General features: G+C 35.3%; 1 protein-coding gene across 7 annotated transcripts in view; it reads left to right on the top strand.

Annotated features, from left to right (window-relative positions):
- The window catches only part of LOC106062657 (neural cell adhesion molecule 1-like), a 132,988-nt gene that overhangs the window by 27,633 nt on the left and 86,132 nt on the right, over positions 1-19,223 (top strand). For 6 of the 7 annotated variants that reach the window (XR_008774624.1, XR_008774623.1, XM_056009818.1 and 3 more), the window contains exons 8-11: positions 552-658; positions 3,934-4,186; positions 14,633-14,844; positions 16,722-16,905. The exons of the other annotated variant lie outside the window; for it this stretch is intronic. Coding sequence is in view for 4 of the 6 variants with exons in the window: in XM_056009818.1 (XP_055865793.1) it covers positions 552-658; positions 3,934-4,186; positions 14,633-14,844; positions 16,722-16,905 (756 nt within the window). In the remaining 2 variants the exon portion in view is untranslated. The remainder of the gene's footprint in view (positions 1-551; positions 659-3,933; positions 4,187-14,632; positions 14,845-16,721; positions 16,906-19,223) is intronic. 7 annotated transcript variants of the gene reach the window in all.

Raw genomic sequence — 19,223 nt, 5'->3', positions numbered from 1 at the left:
TATAAAATATGCACTATTTCAAACTGTTACATAAAGACCGCTAAGTACACAGAAATGTTTCTGCAACTTTTATTTTATCATTACATCAGGAGAAAAGAAATCAAAATTATTGTACTAATGTAAATTACTATTTTAAGATTAGATTCATTTCTTCCATAAAATTATTGATAACCTGAATTGGATTAAGTATCAAGACATATGCACTTTTATTTTATTTGTATGGTTACCCGTTGCTTATTTTAATTTTGTTTATATGTATATTTTATAAATTAAATAGTAAATATTATTCTGAATAAGACCTTTTTCTTCATTGTTTGACATAGAACTATTCATTCGATAGAATAATTACGAAGTAATAAAATTTCTGGTCAATGTTGGAAACCGTGAAGGAATTTTCTACTTAGCCTGAAAACGCCAGTTTTTGTATAAAGACTTTGGGTCTACAAGAAAATACATTTAACTTTTCTTAAAAAGTTGTGTAATTTCTAATTCATTTTAGCTTTGAACACTTATTTTTTAACAAATTACTTTTTAAAAATATATCTTTTTAGCTCCAATTTCTGCTCATAAAATCAAGATTAATCTACACAATGGGAATGAAAGCAACTTATCAACTAATAATGTGGAAGAAAATATAACTTTGACTTGCACAGTCACTGTAAGTAATGCTTAAATCTTGAGAAGTGTTTTTTTTCAACAAATGTTTTTTTTAAATTTTCTGAAATTTATTCTCTGTTAGTTTGTCTTAAAATGCTTTCATGTTTCCAATTGAAGTATTAATTAAATATAAATGAAGCAAATAACAGGAATTTAATGTAAGTGTTAAAATAAAATAAAATCAAAACGGTTATTAAAGATAATTTAAAAAAAAGATTATTCACTTCAAATTCGCATCTAATAATTGTAATGTAACTATGTGAAAATCCATTTAAAAGTTTAAGAACATCAATAAATATATACTATCAATGTTTATATCTTTCTAGTTTCTAAATACTTTATAAGAATAGTAGTAATAGTCAATCTATTGATCGTAAAGTACTATTATTGTGCAGATCTATTCTAGAATAAGTTATTATACGAATGCCATGATGCTATTGTGATGTCACATTTTCGAAAAAAAAATAAGGTTGCAGAATTTAATTTTAAAATTATCTACAAAATTAACATCTTCTTCAATTTTCGGAAAAAAACTAGGAAAAGATATTACTTGAAAAAAATTATTTTGATAAATTTTAAAATCATCATCATCAATTTTTTTGAGTGAGGCCTTAGCAGGCTTTAATCCTCTCTAGCAAAAGCCCTGGACAGAAACCTGCTGTCTTGCGTAGCGCATACACGTCACCATCACGTCGATAATATTTGGTTTCCTAGACCTGTCGAGGGGGAGATTTGCAAGTCTGGGGCAGTCAAACATAAACTGAGGCAAGGTTTTCTCTACTTCCAGCGGGGGCACCGTGAATCAAAATTTAGTCATTGCCGTGAGAAATATGAGCCAACATGACATTGGCCTGTCCTGCACTGTGCCATAATAGCTTGCACAGTCCAGGACGGCCTCCACAATGGGGAAGTGCCGTAAGGGCGCCTCATGCGCTCTCAAACTCCACGGCATTTTTGGTACTTGTTTCAGCCTTCAAACCACTTTTCCATTTCTTATTTTTTTTTAAATTATAGCCATAGCATGATTAAATTACTTACAGCCTGTTCAGTGGGTGAAATTTGCACTCCCTGGTGGGCCAAGGAATCTGCAATAGTTTTGCCAGTCAAACCTATATGACTCGGTACCCACTTCATTATTAAAGCGGTGCCTTAGAGCTGCTTTATGTTGTGTGAAGTCATGATGTCAGTGTTTATATTGGGGGCATAGACCCAGGGCTTTGCAAAGCCTGTAGTACAGATTTTGAGTCAGTGACCACAACAATCTGTGTTGTCCTCAATCTTACCTCGCCGAGTTGAGAGTCAATAACCTATAAGGCTTCACAGACTGCCATGGTCTCCGCATTAAAACTGCAAACACTACCACATGGTCCAAAGATTTTTACTGAGTAAGATCCAAGAAAGTCGATGTAGGCTCCATAACCTGCTCTTCCAGAATCTATAAATGCCGACCCATCAACATATGCAAAAATAGCACTGAGCTTGAAAGCATTAATGGTCTCTAATGCTAGAATTTAAAGGTCGTTAGATGAAAGATTTAGCCTAGTGACATTAGGTTCAACTATTTTCAAGCGTATGTCTGGGGTCGTTGGTAACAGACACACTAAAACAACATGAGCTTCAATAAACACAATGATTTTATTAGTTTCTACTTATGTTTTTTACTCCAGCCACTTGTTCTCTAAACTGACCTCCTTTTACACACAGTCCTGACACACTACTGTTCACTCAACCATGTACACTAAAGATCCACTGGTCATTTCATACACAGGCACACAAACTGCACTACCAGCCAATTAAAACACATACACTTACTATCACAGACACCAAGGGAGTAGGTTATGAAAACGTTGAATGTTGCGTTGGTTGGCCAGCTTTATCAGATAGTCTAAAGGCATGATGCATAAAAGACTGCATCTGGATAGGTCTTCTGCATTTCAAACCATACACTAGTTTTCTAGCTAAGAGTATTCATACAGCCTTTTATACCGCTCAAAGCAGGTCAGTACTGACCTTTCATTTCTAAAGTTTAGTGGGCCTACATTAGCCATTATTTTATCCGCATTTACTGAGCTTGACCTGAAAGTTCCACAGACAAATATTTGTGCTTGAAACTATATTGAATCAAGCTGTTTAAGAACTGTTCTAGAGCCATACATTTTTATAGGTAGGCTATAGTCTATCTGTGATCAGACTGTTTCTAAATACATTGATCAAAGCATGTCTGTTCGGGCTGCTCGCTTCGTGGATGCCAGCTTCTGCTCAATGCAAAATTTCCCCGAGGCCTTTCTTGCAACTTCCTGGATGTACTCACACATTTTTATTTTGTGATCTAAAGTTACACAATTGTACAAGAGTAGCTTTTCCATGTTGAGAAGCATTCCGTTAAGGGATAGCCAAAAAGGTTGCCCGAGAATGCCAGTCCCGAGCGTGAACATATAATAAATCGTCTTGAAGGTGTTTATTTCTAGCCTCCATATTTGGTCTTATGAGCCGAGCGTATAGAGATGTTCTTGCAACACTTTTTGTATAGAGGTTGTGCTTCTTCCAGATTTCCAAATGACAATATCATCAGCATATAGCAGCTTTTGGCATTTTAGCGGAGCCGGTAGGTTATTTATGAAGTATGTAAAATGGACGCATGACAGGACGGAGCCCTTCTCGGAGGCCTTGCTCAAAGGTCATTTCCCCTTAGACTTCTCCGTACATCCTTGTTCTTATTGTACGCTCTTGTAGGATGTATCTAATTCAGTAATATATTTGTCCCCGCAACCCCACGGCTCTTAACTCATGAATCAAACCAGAATGCCATACTTAATCATATGCCTTGTTTTAAGTCAATGAAGACTACGTTTATGTTTTCGGTCCTTTGGAATCGAACTGCTACGCTTTGCACAAAGATGTTGACTTGGTCTATAGCGGACATTCCAACCCTGAAACTAGTCTGTTCTGGAGCTATACGGCGGAAAAAAATAGAAAATAGAATCTCACATGATTGTTTTGCTTTACCAATCTTGTTTTCATTTCTCTACCATTTTTACATATTTATATTACTTTTACAAATGCTTACATAATTAAGTTTTTGTTCTTGGTAAAATCATTGAAGAATATTTTTGTAATCAATTTTAAAGTTAACTTGTAATTTTGTTTTATTTAGCTGGTATTAATTGTTTTATAAACATTTTAGACTTTGTACACATATTAGCATAATAATATATTTACTGAACTTCAAGCTTTTTATGTCACCTCGTTATTTTGAATTTTTAATTTGTGTAATAGGGACCTCCCAGTCTCTTAATAATTTGGAAACAAACTGCAAAAGACTCAGCTAAAGAATATCCAGCAACTGGTGAAGTCAGTAATTACAACACATTGCCATCTATTGTTTCCACTGGCTGTGCAATAAGTAATTATACCTCTGAACTAGAATTTGAGCTACAAAAAACTGATGATGGAAACACTTACTACTGTATAGTTTTAAACGATACTGGTGAACAGAGCAAACTAAACTTCACTATTCGTACTTTCCCAAGTAGGTCTTTTATCTTTTTAGTTTGTTTCAATAAGCTCTTAGTCTCTAAATGAAGCTTTGTTTTTTTATTTTGTTTCTCATTTGTTTAATTCATGTAGCTAAAATAAGAAAAAAATTGCTTTCTTATTAGTTGAAGTCGAAAGAAATATTAGCTTTAAATGTTTGTCATAAATTAAATCTGAATATATAAGATTTTCTTATATTACAAATCTTATATCCACTGTTTTTTTTGTTATATCTCTCTGTCTTTTCTATGATCTAGTTTTAGAAATTAAAGGATGTATATCTATACATTTAAAATATTTAGAAGCAGAGCATTATTTTGTATCCAAGTGTAATATATTTATCGATATTCATTTCTTTTAAACATTTTTTTCAGTTTTTTTAAACTGTAGTATTTCACATTTAGGACAGTAAATTTTATGGGGATTGTTAAAATACGTGAAATGGGTATTAAATACATTCAAAATTAAACATGTATTATTAAACTGTCTGTACATCTATAACACATTTTATTTGTAAATTACCAAATTCAGGAAAGTTTTTTTTAAACTAAATTATCAATTAACAACATGACAAGGAAAGTATATCAAATTGATGTGCTCGAATTCTAATGGCTGCCTGGTCTTGCGATTTGCGCGCTGGACTGTCGTTCAGATTTATTAATGGTCAAGGGTTCAAATCCTGCCCGCTCCCATTCCCCCGTCGTCCTGTGAGAGGTTTGGACTAGGAATTAATTATCTTCAACTCTAAAAGAACATCCAAACCACTTAAAACATTTTACAAACATTTTTAAAGTAGCAGAAAGTATCTCGTGCAGCAGATCTAACGAGTTAGGATCTATTACTAAAAAAAAACCTATATTCACATATTGCAATCGGAACATGTAAGGCTGCAAACAGAACTAAAATAGTTCTACAGATGAGCAGTGATAGGTAGAGGTCAACATATGACCCCGGCGAGATGACACATCAGCGGTGGAATCTCTGGAATCTACGCCTATAAATAAAGACAGAATATGACGTGTCCTCACTTGTTGTTCTAGGGTACAAACAGATCTTAGAAAGGGGCAGTTGCAAATGACCCGGCTTGATGACACTGCAGCAGGTTTTCTCTGGAATTTACATGTAAAACAAAGACAGATGTGGCGTTTCCTTACGTGTTATTCAAGCTGATTCTAGCAGTGTTTGTGCAACTTTGGAGGAGCGTTTACGGACTCTATATAAGCCAGAAAGTTAATGTGAAAGTCAGTCTCGAGTGAGCCGTTACAGTCAATACAGACGATGTAAGACGTGTGCGGCTCTAGTGGAAGAGAAATGTGTACGACTCGATGCAAGTTAACTAGGTTAGAGTTAACTGGAGTGGACTACTGTCTTTAAAGTCTATACAGCGAACTACAGTGGACTTGACCCGTTACAGCCGATACAGTCGATGTAAGACGTGTGCGGATCTGATTCGGTAGACTTGACTAAGACTTGGTTCAGCTTTGGGAGACCTGGAGCGACACTGGGAAGTGTGTCGTTGGTCTGTCGTTGGTCTGTTCTGTGGAATACGCCTCGATGCAAGTTGAGAAGAGATGAATTGCAACGAAGTGAAGATATGAATTACAACGAAGTATAGCTAACTGTAAACTGATAGATATTGTACATGCTTCTACGTTAAATGTTACAGTGACGAATTGTTAGAGTTAATAGTCATTAAAGCTATATGAAACTGAAAGTTTAGTCGTCAAGTTATTTGCAGTTTTTTTATTTGTGTGCCTACTAATACATTTAGCCAGAAGATTCAGAAATACGTAAGAATACATACAAGTCTTGCTTTCTTTACGCTCTTTTTTACCCACCTGTTAGATGATTTTCTTAAACAACTTCAAGCATCAGAAAGCAGTATATTACAATAGCAATAGACCAGCTGCTAAATTCGAAGTCATTACATTATTTATATTTAATTATCTATATAGACTATATTTTAAAATGCAACTTTCATCTTTGTGACTAGTGAGTTTGCATTATACCTAAACATTCATAGCTGACTCTGTAGAGTAGTCTGAAAGAAAAAAAAAATCTTACTCATTTTATTTTGTGATAGAAATATTTCCAGTATTAGCCTTTTCTTGTAAAACAAAAATGCCTTTTAACAAAACTAATTTGATAGAATTGAAAGTCTTTTATCCAGCCAAACAAATGATTGCATCTGCATTAAGTCAAAAATTCTAACAAAATTTCCTGTTCATTTCAATGAAATTACTACTGACGCTATTACAGAAACCGGAAAAAAATTAGATTTATGATAACCGTACGATTAATCAAAGGTCCTGCTACTGACAAAGAACGTCAACATTATAACTGTCCAGAAAAATCAATGGCAAATACAAAATGATATTCTAAGTTTTTAATTTGCTACATTTCGTGAATGTTACATGTTTGAATAATTTTACTTATATTAGCTTTTTATGGAATATGTTTTATATAAGGGATAATAGACTACACATTTCCATTTTGGGATAAAAGTGTCTCGTGAGAGTAGGTTATTTCACAATTTATTTACAATAATGTTTATTTTCCTTATTTTCTAAGATCTACACAGATCGCCGGTTTTAATATCTTAGCCACTGTCGAGAGTCGATACTTTGACTTTATCTGATCAGTTTCTATAGGCCCAGGTTAGGTTAAAGATGATCAGAGTAAACAAGTTAATTACAGACATAGAATCAAAGATAGAGGTTAAGGGAAAAAAGCATACGTCAGCTTCTAGAAGGTCACAGTTAATAAAATAATTACGGAGAAGTTTCTATGATTCTGGAAAGTACAATTGAGAAAAGTATAAATTAGGAGAAAGTTAGTTGTGGTCCTCACATTTGAACGATTTTTTATAGTAACTGTCCTTTGCGGGTCCAGTAGTTGAAGTTATTTAAATTGAATTTGTATCATAAAATTTATTTCAGTAATTAGTTATATCAGTTAAAATTAGTATTAGAAAGTTTCATTTTATAAGATATCTAAGTAAAATTATTAAATTTAAAATTTAATATTTTTAATTTGAAGAATGTTAATAAAGAAATTAAAAGAGAACACATATGTTTCTTTAGTGTATTATCAAATCATTTATATAATCTCTGTCTTGATTATTCTGTTTGAAACATCTATATAAAAAATCTCTTCTTCCCTCAAAAGTTTAAACAAGAAGTAAATGAAAAATCACTATCTCATTTATGCGATAGACCACGAGAAAACACAAGAGTACTGTTCACACTACGGATGGCTGCCTGAGAGGTGGACTGTCGTTTAAATTTATCAAACCCTGCCAGCTTCCATCCCCCTTTGTCCTGCGGAAGGTTTGGACTAGGAAGTAAACTATCTTTAACTCTGACGGAACATTCGAAACATTGTAAAACATTTTACAAACAAACATTTTACAAACACAAAACAGCAGCTCCGGACTACTATGTATATATATATGTAACTAGCAGGGCCGTACTTAACTATTGTGGGTTTCTATGCGAAATGGATTTCGAGGCGCCAAGTTTGGGTAGGGAAGCGGAAAATAAGTGAAAAATAAGTGAGTTTGTATTAGACAGTAAATTTGTCTATGCATTTTATCCATTCTTAACTACGTACAGAATTACTTTACGAACATTGCGTGTAGCAAAATCATAGAGTGGAGTGATCGTTAAATGAACTTGTGTGTTACCCGTGCTTGTAATCGTGCTAGTATTTGTAATCGTGTTCGCATTATCGTAGTCTGTGAATCGTGACCAGTCTGTACTGTGTTATTGTGTGTATCAGTCGTGTTTTATTGAAATAAAGCCTTGTTTCTAAGGTTATGAATTGACTTAGTATATTACAATTTATTTCAATACAACCATTCTTAAATGGACAAGTTTTTGCGTCCCAATAGACTGGATGCTGATCCTAGTTCAACTAATGCTTCAGTTACATGGAAACATTGGATTTCTTGTTTTGACAGATTCTCAACGAAGGTAGGGGCTAGTGAAAGCGAACAGTTTGACCTGCTATGCAACTTTGTGTCTCCATCCTTATATCAGTATATTTCTTCCTGTTCTAAATACTCAGAAGCAAAATCTATTCTTGAGAATTTATTTGTGAAGGCCCCTAATGAAACATTGGCCAGACATTTGCTTGCAACTTGCAAACAAGAAGTCGATCAAAGTCTTGATCAATTTGTACACAAGCTGAGAGTGATGGCCAGAGATTGTCAGTTCCGAGCTGTCAGTGCTGACAAAAATGAAGAGGACGCCATTCGTGATGCCTTTGTTAGCGGCATGCGTTCGAGTGTAATTAGACAGAGGCTACTTGAGAAAAGATCCCTTGACTTGAAAATGGCTTTAGATATTGCCAAGACTCTCGACATGGCCCAAAAAGAATCCAGTTCGTTTAGACCTCCGTATCAATTGGTAGAGTCATCTCTTTCGTCATCGGCAATCTCAACCGAAGAAATGGTGGACTCAGAAACAATCGCAACAGTGAATACTAAATGTTTCTTTTGTGGAGGTAGTCGGCATCTCAGAGCGAAATGCCCTGCCAAAGACTGCATGTGTCATTCGTGCGGGAAAAATGGACATTTTTCGAAGGTTTGCAGGTCTCGCAACACTCCTATAACCAAAACAAAAGTCAAAACATCTCCTAGCCACGAGATTAAAAGACAATCTTGTAAAGATTGTAGCTGCATTAAGGACTCTACACATCTAACATCACTAATTGCTACTTCGTCTGTACCTGGTTTAACTAAATCAACAGTACACATCTCTGTAAATGGCGTGAACCTAAAAGCCCTAATTGATACAGGTAGCGGGGAAAGCTACATTTCTTCAAACATACCAAGAGAGTACGATTGGTCAGTGACACGTTCAAAGCACAAAATTTCTATGGCGTCATCTCAACTGTCAAGCGTCACAAGAGGCCACACGTTTGCATCGCTAAAATACAAAGGGGAAGTTTACAATCAATTCAAACTTTCGTTACTAGATGAACTTTGCACTGATGTAGTGCTTGGGTTAGATTTCCTCGCATTACACAAAGAACTGATAATTCCATTCAACGGTGGTCGACCTGCATTTCATGTCTGCTCGCTCAATGCTGTTAAGGTAGAGGCACCACAATTGTTTGCAAATTTATCCCCTGATTGCAGACCTATTGCTACTAAATCTCGTCGTTACTCCTTCCAAGACACAATTTATTAAAGCTGAAGTTGAGAAATTGATACGAAACGGTATCATTGAACCTTCCAAATCACCTTGGAGAGCTCAAGTCCTTGTCACGACCAATGAGCGGCACAAAAAGCGAATGGTCGTTGATTATAGCCAAACTATAAATAGATTTACTTACCTGGACGCTTACCCCATGCCTAGAGTGGATGAAATGGTGGAGAAAATTTCCAGGTATGAAATCTTTAGCACATTGGATCTGGAGAGTGCTTATCACCAAATACCTATCCAACAGAGCGAAAAGAAATACACAGCCTTCGAAGCTTGTGGTAAACTCTACCAGTTTTGCAGAATACCCTTTGGGGTCACTAACGGTGTAGCTTGCTTCCAGAAAACCATAGACACTATTATAGAAAAAGAAAAGCTGAATAAAACATTGTGGCAGGCTATTTTATTAGCATTGGACTCAGGGAAGTTGGAACTATCACAGTGGGAATCTGTGTTGCCCCAGGCACTTCACTCAATTCGATCATTACTGTGTACTTCTACTAATGAAACTCCACACGAACGGATCTTCAAATTCAACAGAAGATCACCAACGGGAACATCCTTGCCTACTTGGCTACAGAACCCAGACAAAGTATTACTAAAATCCCCTGTAAGATCTTCAAAATTTGACCCATTGGTACAAGAGGTTGAACTTATTAGCTGCAACCCACAGTACGCCCATATACGATTTCCAAACGGAAGGGAGGAGACAGTGTCGCTTAGGCACCTGGCGCCAAAGGAAAGTTCCACGAACGACTATTTCGAACCAGAGAACGGTATTCTGCCTCAAGAGGTTTGTGACTCTTTGGATCTCTCACCAGGGAGTCGCTACGGGCCTGAAACTATCAGTAATTCACAGAGTCCCACCCCAATGATGTACAACCAGCCAGAAGTCAACAGTGACTCACAGGGGAGCCACCCAATGCCAGAGGCCAATATTGACTCGAGTCCCGTACAGGACAGTTACGACATGCAAGGAGAAAAGTCTACGCCAGAGATACCTCCGGATCCTTCCCTTCATACGCATGGTTATAACCTAAGACCCAGAAAGAAATAAATGAGGGGTGAATGGAGTGATCGTTAAATGAACTTGTGTGTTACCCGTGCTTGTAATCGTGCTAGTATTTGTAATCGTGTTCGCATTATCGTAGTCTGTGAATCGTGACCAGTCTGTACTGTGTTATTGTGTGTATCAGTCGTGTTTTATTGAAATAAAGCCTTGTTTCTAAGGTTATGAATTGACTTAGTATATTACATAGAGTATATCATAATAATTCTGTTTCCTACATATAACAGGCCCAATAGCAAGAATTATCAAATGTTTCAATCTATCTTTGAGAATTGTTGAATTCAAGTAATTCTTTAGTAGTTTGAGGTTCGAAAAGCTTCTTTCACCAGATGACACCCCAAAATGACAATTTGTTTATATATTTCCGTATGTTTTAAGGACTTTTTATTTGCATATTTTGCGATTTCGAAAGATTTCCAGGAGCTCCTGGTAAAACGCCAGGAGGGGGTGAAAAATTTCTTTCAAGTTATACAATGGTTGAATTTAATAATGTATACACCTTGAATTAGAGCGGGTCCTATAAATCTATCTATATACAACTCTCTTCTTTGCTCAAGAGTTTGGACGAGAAGAAAAAGTAAAAAAATGATCACTCTTTTATTTCTGCGGATAGAGTTATCCCACGAACTTTACGAGCCTTGCGTGTATCGAAGTCTTACAATGAAAATTTTATTTCCTACATAGATAAAGCTCAATAGCAATAATTAATGAATGTTTCAATCTATCTACGAGAATCATTTATCATCATCATCACTCCTTTGAGATCCTCATGGAACATCGGGCCTCGACAAAAACACGCCACTCTCCACGGTCTCTTGCTAGCTTTTTCATGGTGTCCCAGCTCTTTCCGGTCTTCTCTGCTTCTTGAAGTACATGTTCTTTTTGGTCTCCCTCTGCTTCTTGTTCCCTGGGGGTTCCACTCTAAGGCCTGTCTAGCTCTATTGCTGGTATCTTTTCTAAGGGTGTGACCAATCCATCTTTACTTCCTCTCTAAGATCTGCAGTTCTTTATTTTTCTGTCCACTCGACTCCCACAGTTTGGTGTTTTCTACTTTGTCATACCAGTGTATTTTTAGGATACTTTAAGGATATTTTTAGGATATTTTAAGAATATTTCTCAGACATCTGTTGATGAAGGTCTGTATTTTTTGTTGTTGTGGCTTTAGTTGTTCCTTATGTTTCAGAACCATACAGTAGGACAGCCTTGAAATAGAGTTAAAGATTCTTAGTTTAGTCTTGTTTGAGATATAAGGAGATTTCCAGGTTGGTTTTAGCTGTGTAAATGTCTGACGCGCTAGATTTATAAGGCGTTTAATGTCGTCATCTGTTCCACCTGATATACTGACTACACTCCCAAGGTATATAACATTTTCTACTTGGTCTATTGTCTGAGAAATCAATACTATGTCTCCCATTTGTTTATGGTTTACTTTAAGTACTTTAGTTTTTTAATGATTTATTTTGAGGCCTTCTTTTTTTCCTACTTAGCTTGAAGATGTGACCTTTTCTTGCATATCCTGTAGTCTGTGTGATAATAGGACTATGTCATCAGCGAATTTCAGATCTTCCAACTTTTGTGTGAGAGTCCATTGGATTCTTTCCCTTCGTTAGAGTAGGCTTCTTTTGTGACCCAATCCAGTACTAGAAGGAACAGGAGTGGTGAAAGAAGACATCCCTGTTTGACTCCTGTTATGACTGGAAATTCTTATGACAGCTTGCCACAGTGGGTTACTTGGCTGGTGAAACCATCATAAAGGTTCTTGATTTTGGTTATTATTTTATTGGGGATCCCATAATGTCTCATTACAGTCCAGATAGATTCTCTGTCGACACTATCAAAAGCTTTTTCAAAGTCAACAAAAGTTGCATAGAGAGGAGATTGCCATTTGACACATTGTTCTACAATTATTTTAAGTGTAGCTATTTGGTCAGCACAAGATCTCCCTTTTCTTAATCCGACCTGTTCTTCCCTTAGGTGTTCATCACATGCACCCTTTAGTCTGTTTAGTAGGATTCTGCTGAAAATCTTGCTTGGTACTGACAGCAAAGTAATGCCTCGCAATTTCTCACATTGTGATAGATCTCCACTCTTTGGTATTTTTATTAGCAAGCCCTTTTTCCACTCACCCGGAGGTGTTTCTGTTAATCAAATTTTGTTGAATAGTTTGTGCATTTGGTCAACTATTTCACTTCCTCCTTCTTTTAGGACTTCGAGTGGTATGTTGTCAATTCCAGCAGCTTTACCTGTCTTCATTTGTTTGAGTGCATTCCTTATTTCTTCTTTTGAAATTTCTTCCATGTTTATGTCTAGTGTTAGTCCTGCATTTAGATCTGGTGGATTTCGTGATTTAGGTCTATTGAGCACTTCTTGAAAATATTCTTTCCATCTTTCAAGTTGTTCATTTATTGAAGAAAGTAGTTTTCCGTATTTGTCTCGAACTGAAACATTGCAATTAGCCTTTTTGGTACTGAGAAGTTTAGTGATTTTGTACAGTTGTTTTATATCTCATTTACCTGCTGCTTCTTCTGCCTGTTCTGCCAGATTGTTGTAAAATGATCGTTTGTCTTTTCTAAGCATTTTGGTGACTTTCTGTGAAACTGCTTGGTAGTCTTGTTTTGATTGTTGCTTGTGGTTTCTTGTTTTTGCTAGGTTAACTGCCTGTTTAGCGCATTTCCTCTTTTCAATTATTTTCCATGTCTCATCACTAATCCACTGTTTTTTCTTCTTAGGGTTAAGGCTTAGTACTTCATTGATTGTTTCAGTAATAATTTCTTTGAAATTTTGCCAAGATTTATCAACGCTTTGTTCGGCCTCATCTAGTTGTAGCACAGCAAATCTATTTGGAAGGGATAGTTGGACATCCTTTTTAATATGTGTGTTGTGGAGCTTGTCTAGGTCAAATCTTTTCCTTTTGTTTCTTTCTGTTTTATTGCTGGCCAGCTTCATTTTTAGTTTGGCAACAACTAGGTGGTGGTCTGAGCCAATATCTGCTCCTCTTCTGTTTCGTACATCTAGTAATATGCTTCTCCAGTTCCGCCGTATGGTAACGTGGTCGATTTGATTCTCTGTTTTATTGTCTGGTGAAACACATGTCACTTTGTGGCATTTTTTGTTGGAAAATGCTGCCTTCTATCACTAATTTATTAAATGTGCAGAAGTCTGCAAACATTTCTCCATTTTCATTTATGGTGCCAAGTCCATGGGTGCCCATACTTTTCTCTCTCTCTCTCTCTCTCATATGTCACTTCCCACTTTGGCATTCAAGTCTCCCATGACAATCAAAGCATCTCTTGTAGGTATTTTGTCAACTATACTTTGAAGTTGGTCATAGAATGTATTTTTGTCAGTATCACTTGCAAGGTTAGTGGGAGCATAGCACATAATGATGTAAACATTTTTGAACTTAGACAAACAATTTGGCTTTAATTATTCGTTCTGAAACTGGTTCCCATTCTTTTGAAAGCTTCCTTGTTTAGTAGTATGCTACACCTTTCATTAGATTGAGGCGCGAAAAGCTTCTTTCACCAGATTACACAATTACGGCTAATGCATAATGCCTTTATTTATCGCCCGTAGAATAGGCGTTTTCCATATTGAATAACACCCCAAAATGACAATTTTTGTCTATATATTTCATCAGATTTGTATGAGTTTTCAAAAGATTTTTAATAATTTCCGGAGATTTTCTAGACTTTTTCATATATTTATCTATTTCAGGAGATTTCCATGAGCTCCTGGAAAATCATGCGGCCAGGAGAAATCTGTTATAAGTTATAAAATGGTGTAATTTAATAATTTACACATAGAATTAGTGCGGGTCCTATGAAAGTGTGAGACCCACTGCAGTCAGATAGGTTGCTGTGGCGTATGGCCATCCCTGCAAAATAGTGGCGTATGCTACGCCGCCGGTCGACTTGTAAATAATATTAGAAGAAATACCCAGTATTAAATAAACAGAAATTATCACAGCCACACATAAAGTACAAGAGCTAGACAGGTTGTTAGAGGCTATTGAAGACGCATGCCATTGAAAGCATTTTATAGGTAGTAAAGTGTTAATTTCTATTACCTTTTCTGACAATAACAACATAATATAGCGTAACAAAAGGCAAATCAATAATAGTTTATTTTTATAATTATTTATGTTTTAAGATTTATTTTTCAGTTTTACCTCAACAACCAATTGTAACCTCAATACAGCATCGTGTTGGTGACATATTCAATATGACTTGTGATGTTACAAAGTTTCCTGGCCTTAAAGTAATACCCAATCAGGACTACTTGTCTGGATTGTCATTAATTAGAAAAAACATTCAATCAGGGTATACAGAGATCGCTGATTACAAACCTTTTTCTACTGTTAAACATAATAATGATGTAAGTGATATCATACTTTGTGTGTTTATCTGATGTTCTTTTTAAAGTTTATAACTTAAATGTTATTTAACTTTAGGTAGGCGAGTGATAGAATATGCATCCTGTATTTGGGATCTCTCAACTCAAACCTGAAAAGACACATAATAGAGCAGTAATATTTATAACTAATGAATATTTACACTTAAGTAACACTTTATTAAAATCATTTAATTTAATAACCTTCAGGATAGAAAACTTAAACGTTAAGTAATAAGTTAAACAAATACATTAAATTAAAATCTACAAATACAAAAATATAACTAATAAAATACTTAGAAAGACGCAAATATTAATACACCGCCCTTGTTCTATATTCTAGGACAAATTGAAACAAAAGCTAATTTTTCCAGATTGGTATTAGAATAGGAAGTGATGTCTGTATTTTATAGATAAGAAGATAAGAATTACCTTTGGTCGTTGACATGTAACACCAAACTGCTGGTGAACAATTAAACCACTGTAGGCTTAGTATATCTTAGCTAGTGAAACTTGAAATAACTTTAATAGCTTTTATGCGAACAATGCTAATTACATCTTTTATTATAATCGAGACAAATCAACTAGATATGATATAAAACTAAATGTAATAGACATAATCTAACTCACTAATATTAATATCTTGTCGGTATCACGTTCTAACGTCGATATATATATATATATATATATATATATAAATATTGTTATAAACCTGGTGGTGGCACAGATAGGGGTAGTGGTGTGTGTGTGTAGTCAGCCGACGCAAATCACCCCAGGCCAGCGCTAGACGAGCGGTCAACCGTGATGAGTGTCAACATGATGGTTCGGGAAGGATCGACGTCGTGAACAGAGCTTAGGAGCGTCACGAGGGATGTAGTCATCTGACCACCCAGAATTGTCGAGCGACGTTCTGTCCGGTTCTAGAAGGCCAGCAGGGACCCTATATAAAGGGCGAAGGTCTCAGAGACGAGTCAGTCACAACTTCCCGATCTACATTTCGTTACAACGGCTCAGTACAAGTCCGAGACGAGACAGAGAGACTAGTGCAAAAGTTAATACGGCGGAGAGATATTTGTACAGTCTTGTGTTACGTGCTGCCAATTGTACAGTATTGGCTGTTATTTATTGACATTAAACTATAACGTTATTTTGAAGCCCAGAGTTTTCAAATTCTTTAAGTTGGTGGTGTCGTTTGGTGCAATTTGCAGCGAGCCTGGATAGGGAGATTCGTAACAATATATGATATAGATATAGATATAGATATAGATAGATAGTTAGATAGATAGATAGATAGATATAGATAGATAGATAGATAGATAGATAGATAGATAGATAGATAGATAGATAGATAGATAGATAGATAGATAAATAGATAGATAGATAAATAGATAGATAGATAAATAGATAGATAGATAGATAGATAGATAGATAGATAGATAGAGATAGAGATAGAGATAGATAGATAGATATATAGATAGATAGATAGATAGATTGATAGATAGATTGATAGTTAGATAGATAGATAGATAAATAGATAGATAGATAGATAGATAGATAGATAGATAGATAGATAGATAGATAGATAGATAGATAGATAGAGATAGATAGAAAGATATATAGATAGATAGATCATAGTAAGCATAACTTGTTATTAGTAGGAAACAATGCAAATCATTTTTTTTTTATTTATATCAACCTATTTACCCTTTTTTGTGTTTTTTCTTAAAACGAATTCTAGATTATATTAAAATGTTATAGGATAAGTAATATTATTAAGTATAAAAAGAAATCACCGTAATGAACTTTGCTAAGAAGATTTTTTTTATATTTTTGGATTGTAGTTTTATTTTATTTTTACATAGAACCTACCAAGCCAGTGGCTAGTTCAATACATCGGAGGTGAAAATTCCACAAACAGACAATCCATCAGAATAATTGTGACAGCATTCGACTTTCAATGTATTGATGCTGGGACATACAAATGTAAAGCTGAATTACCAAATGGTGACTTTGTTTTCAGTAGACCTATCGAAATAACCGTCGAAGGTATAATCATTGGTCTAATAATTATTTATATATGTACAGAGAGAGAGAGAGAGAGAGAGAGAGAGGGAGAGAGAGAGAGAGAGGGAGAGAGAGAGAGAAAGAGATAGTTTTGTATGTACAAATGCGTATTTCTTTTTTTTTAAATTAATTTCTAAATTAATCAAAAAAGCAATTTTCTTTTTGTACTTATTTACATTATTTCGTGCATAACATAATTATACATATACATCAGTGGCATCACTAAGGTGTGTGGGAGTAATGTCCTTACTGGATAAGACCAAGTAGGGGTGACATTTAGTTAAAAAAAATATGTTTGTTTTTAAAGCTGGCAAATTTCAAAATAAATAAAATAGTAGCTAGTTACCTTATAACAATGTTCGATTAATATCCCCATTTTTATTTTAATATATTTCATTATAGTCTGTGTAAATGTATTTTTGTATGTGTCCAAAACATTAAATGCGGAATGAGGAGCGTGAATAGTTTATGTAGTAGAATTGTAGAAATCGTGGATTTTCCTTTTCTTAGTATTGTTTTAACACTTGTCATCCACACCGCCATTCAAGTCTAGAACATGTGAAGAGGCTGTGTTGTTATGTGCTTACATTTATGTTGCTACTGATGTACCAGCAACGAGTGCCTCCATTCACAGGACATATCAAGACAACGTTGGTTTTGTTGTTAAGCCTGTTGCTGTGGACCTTAAAGACCTCTATCAATCTGCCGGCGTTCACGGGGGAAACTCAAATCTTGATACACTTGCATGTAGCAAAAATTTTTTGGCTGAATCTCGAATAGAGATAAATGCAAATTTGTGGCATAGAAGATACCTGCAAAATAAATGGCAGAAGAGATCCTAGTAAAATGCATGCCAGAGGAGCTACAGGAAAACTGGATCTCTGTGGGACAACGAAATCTTTACAAGACCACCATCCAAGGAACTACAACTGTGAGCGCTATATAAACTTTATATGTGTCATGTGGCTGGCGTCATCGACAATGAAACACAACATTGTCTCAAGAACAGACTGGTCAGCTGGAGAAAGCGGCATCTGAGGAGAACTGTGCAGATGGTACCGTGGGGAAAACGCTTCATGCCGCCTGTGGCTTTCAAAGATCGACCTGTAAAAACTAAACGGTTATGAACCTGTCTGTTTTCTGATGAAAAGCGCTAAGAAGGAGTTCACGGTATTCCCTACCTTGCACACAGCCATACAAAGTAGAGCATAAGGTGCAAATTGTTAGATACTCGAGTGAGAAAGATGTTTACATGTGGATGACAATAACGAAGTTTTGCTCAAGTCTAGAACTTGTATGGCTAGTGCAGAACGTACACACTGTTAGAGACTTGACTGAGAAGAAAGAAGATCCGCCTATATCTAGAAATTTTGAAGAAGCTGACATTGTTATTGTGTGTTTGTGATGTGCTGGAAATAAACATGAATGGCGTGGAGGTGCTTCCCTTAAGTTATTACAGTATTAATTAAGTAAAAACAACATTATTGCTATCTCAGCCCAAACACTCTTGCAACCCGATTTTTTTCTAACTTTTTAAAACTATTACCAGAGTTTTGAAAGCCTTTTTAGAGAAAAGGCCGATATTAGATTATTGTAGATATCCGTCTGTCCGGCTGAAATGAAAAAATCTCAGCATGCGTCATGGCTTGCAACGTTTAGGTACATCGGCAACTTTTTGTTTATAAAAGTTTATAGAATTTTAAATAAAAATACACCACTTTAAAATATTACATAAATGTAAGAGAGATTGTGTTTACACTATATTAATTAGAAAAAAAATGTTGGAGTATTTTCAGTCTCAACAATTGAAATATATCTGATAAATATCCAATAAATTTTTCAAAAAATAAACATATTTTATTCTAGTCTACTACCTACTAAAATTAAAATTAAAATTTTGTTTGTTTACGGAGGCTAAGAATGCACTTTGTATGTAAATGCCACTTTCTTTGTAATTGTCTTTTCATGCTGCGACGTTCTCCACGGGCTAATAATTTTTAAGGTTTCCAAAAAAAATAAATAAGTAGATTGTATTTATTTTTTATTATTTGCCCCCAAAAATCAAACAGTTGCTCCAGAACTGAAGAGGCCAATAACATGGTTGCACATATTGCAGCTCTAGTATTTAAATAGTATTTGTCGAGTCTTACCTTACAAAGCTTTTTCTTATTAATTCTCCGTGTTGAAGTTTGCTAACCATGATTTTAACTACCCGAAACAAATTGTAACAAAAAAAAGTTTCAAAAGAGTTGGAAAATTTAATGCAAAACAGGAACATTAACAACAGAGAACAGCATATG

The sequence above is a fragment of the Biomphalaria glabrata genome, chromosome 14 (assembly GCF_947242115.1).
Source record: "Biomphalaria glabrata chromosome 14, xgBioGlab47.1, whole genome shotgun sequence".
Lineage (NCBI taxonomy): Eukaryota > Metazoa > Mollusca > Gastropoda > Planorbidae > Biomphalaria > Biomphalaria glabrata.
This window is presented reverse-complemented; position numbering and strand designations above follow the sequence as displayed.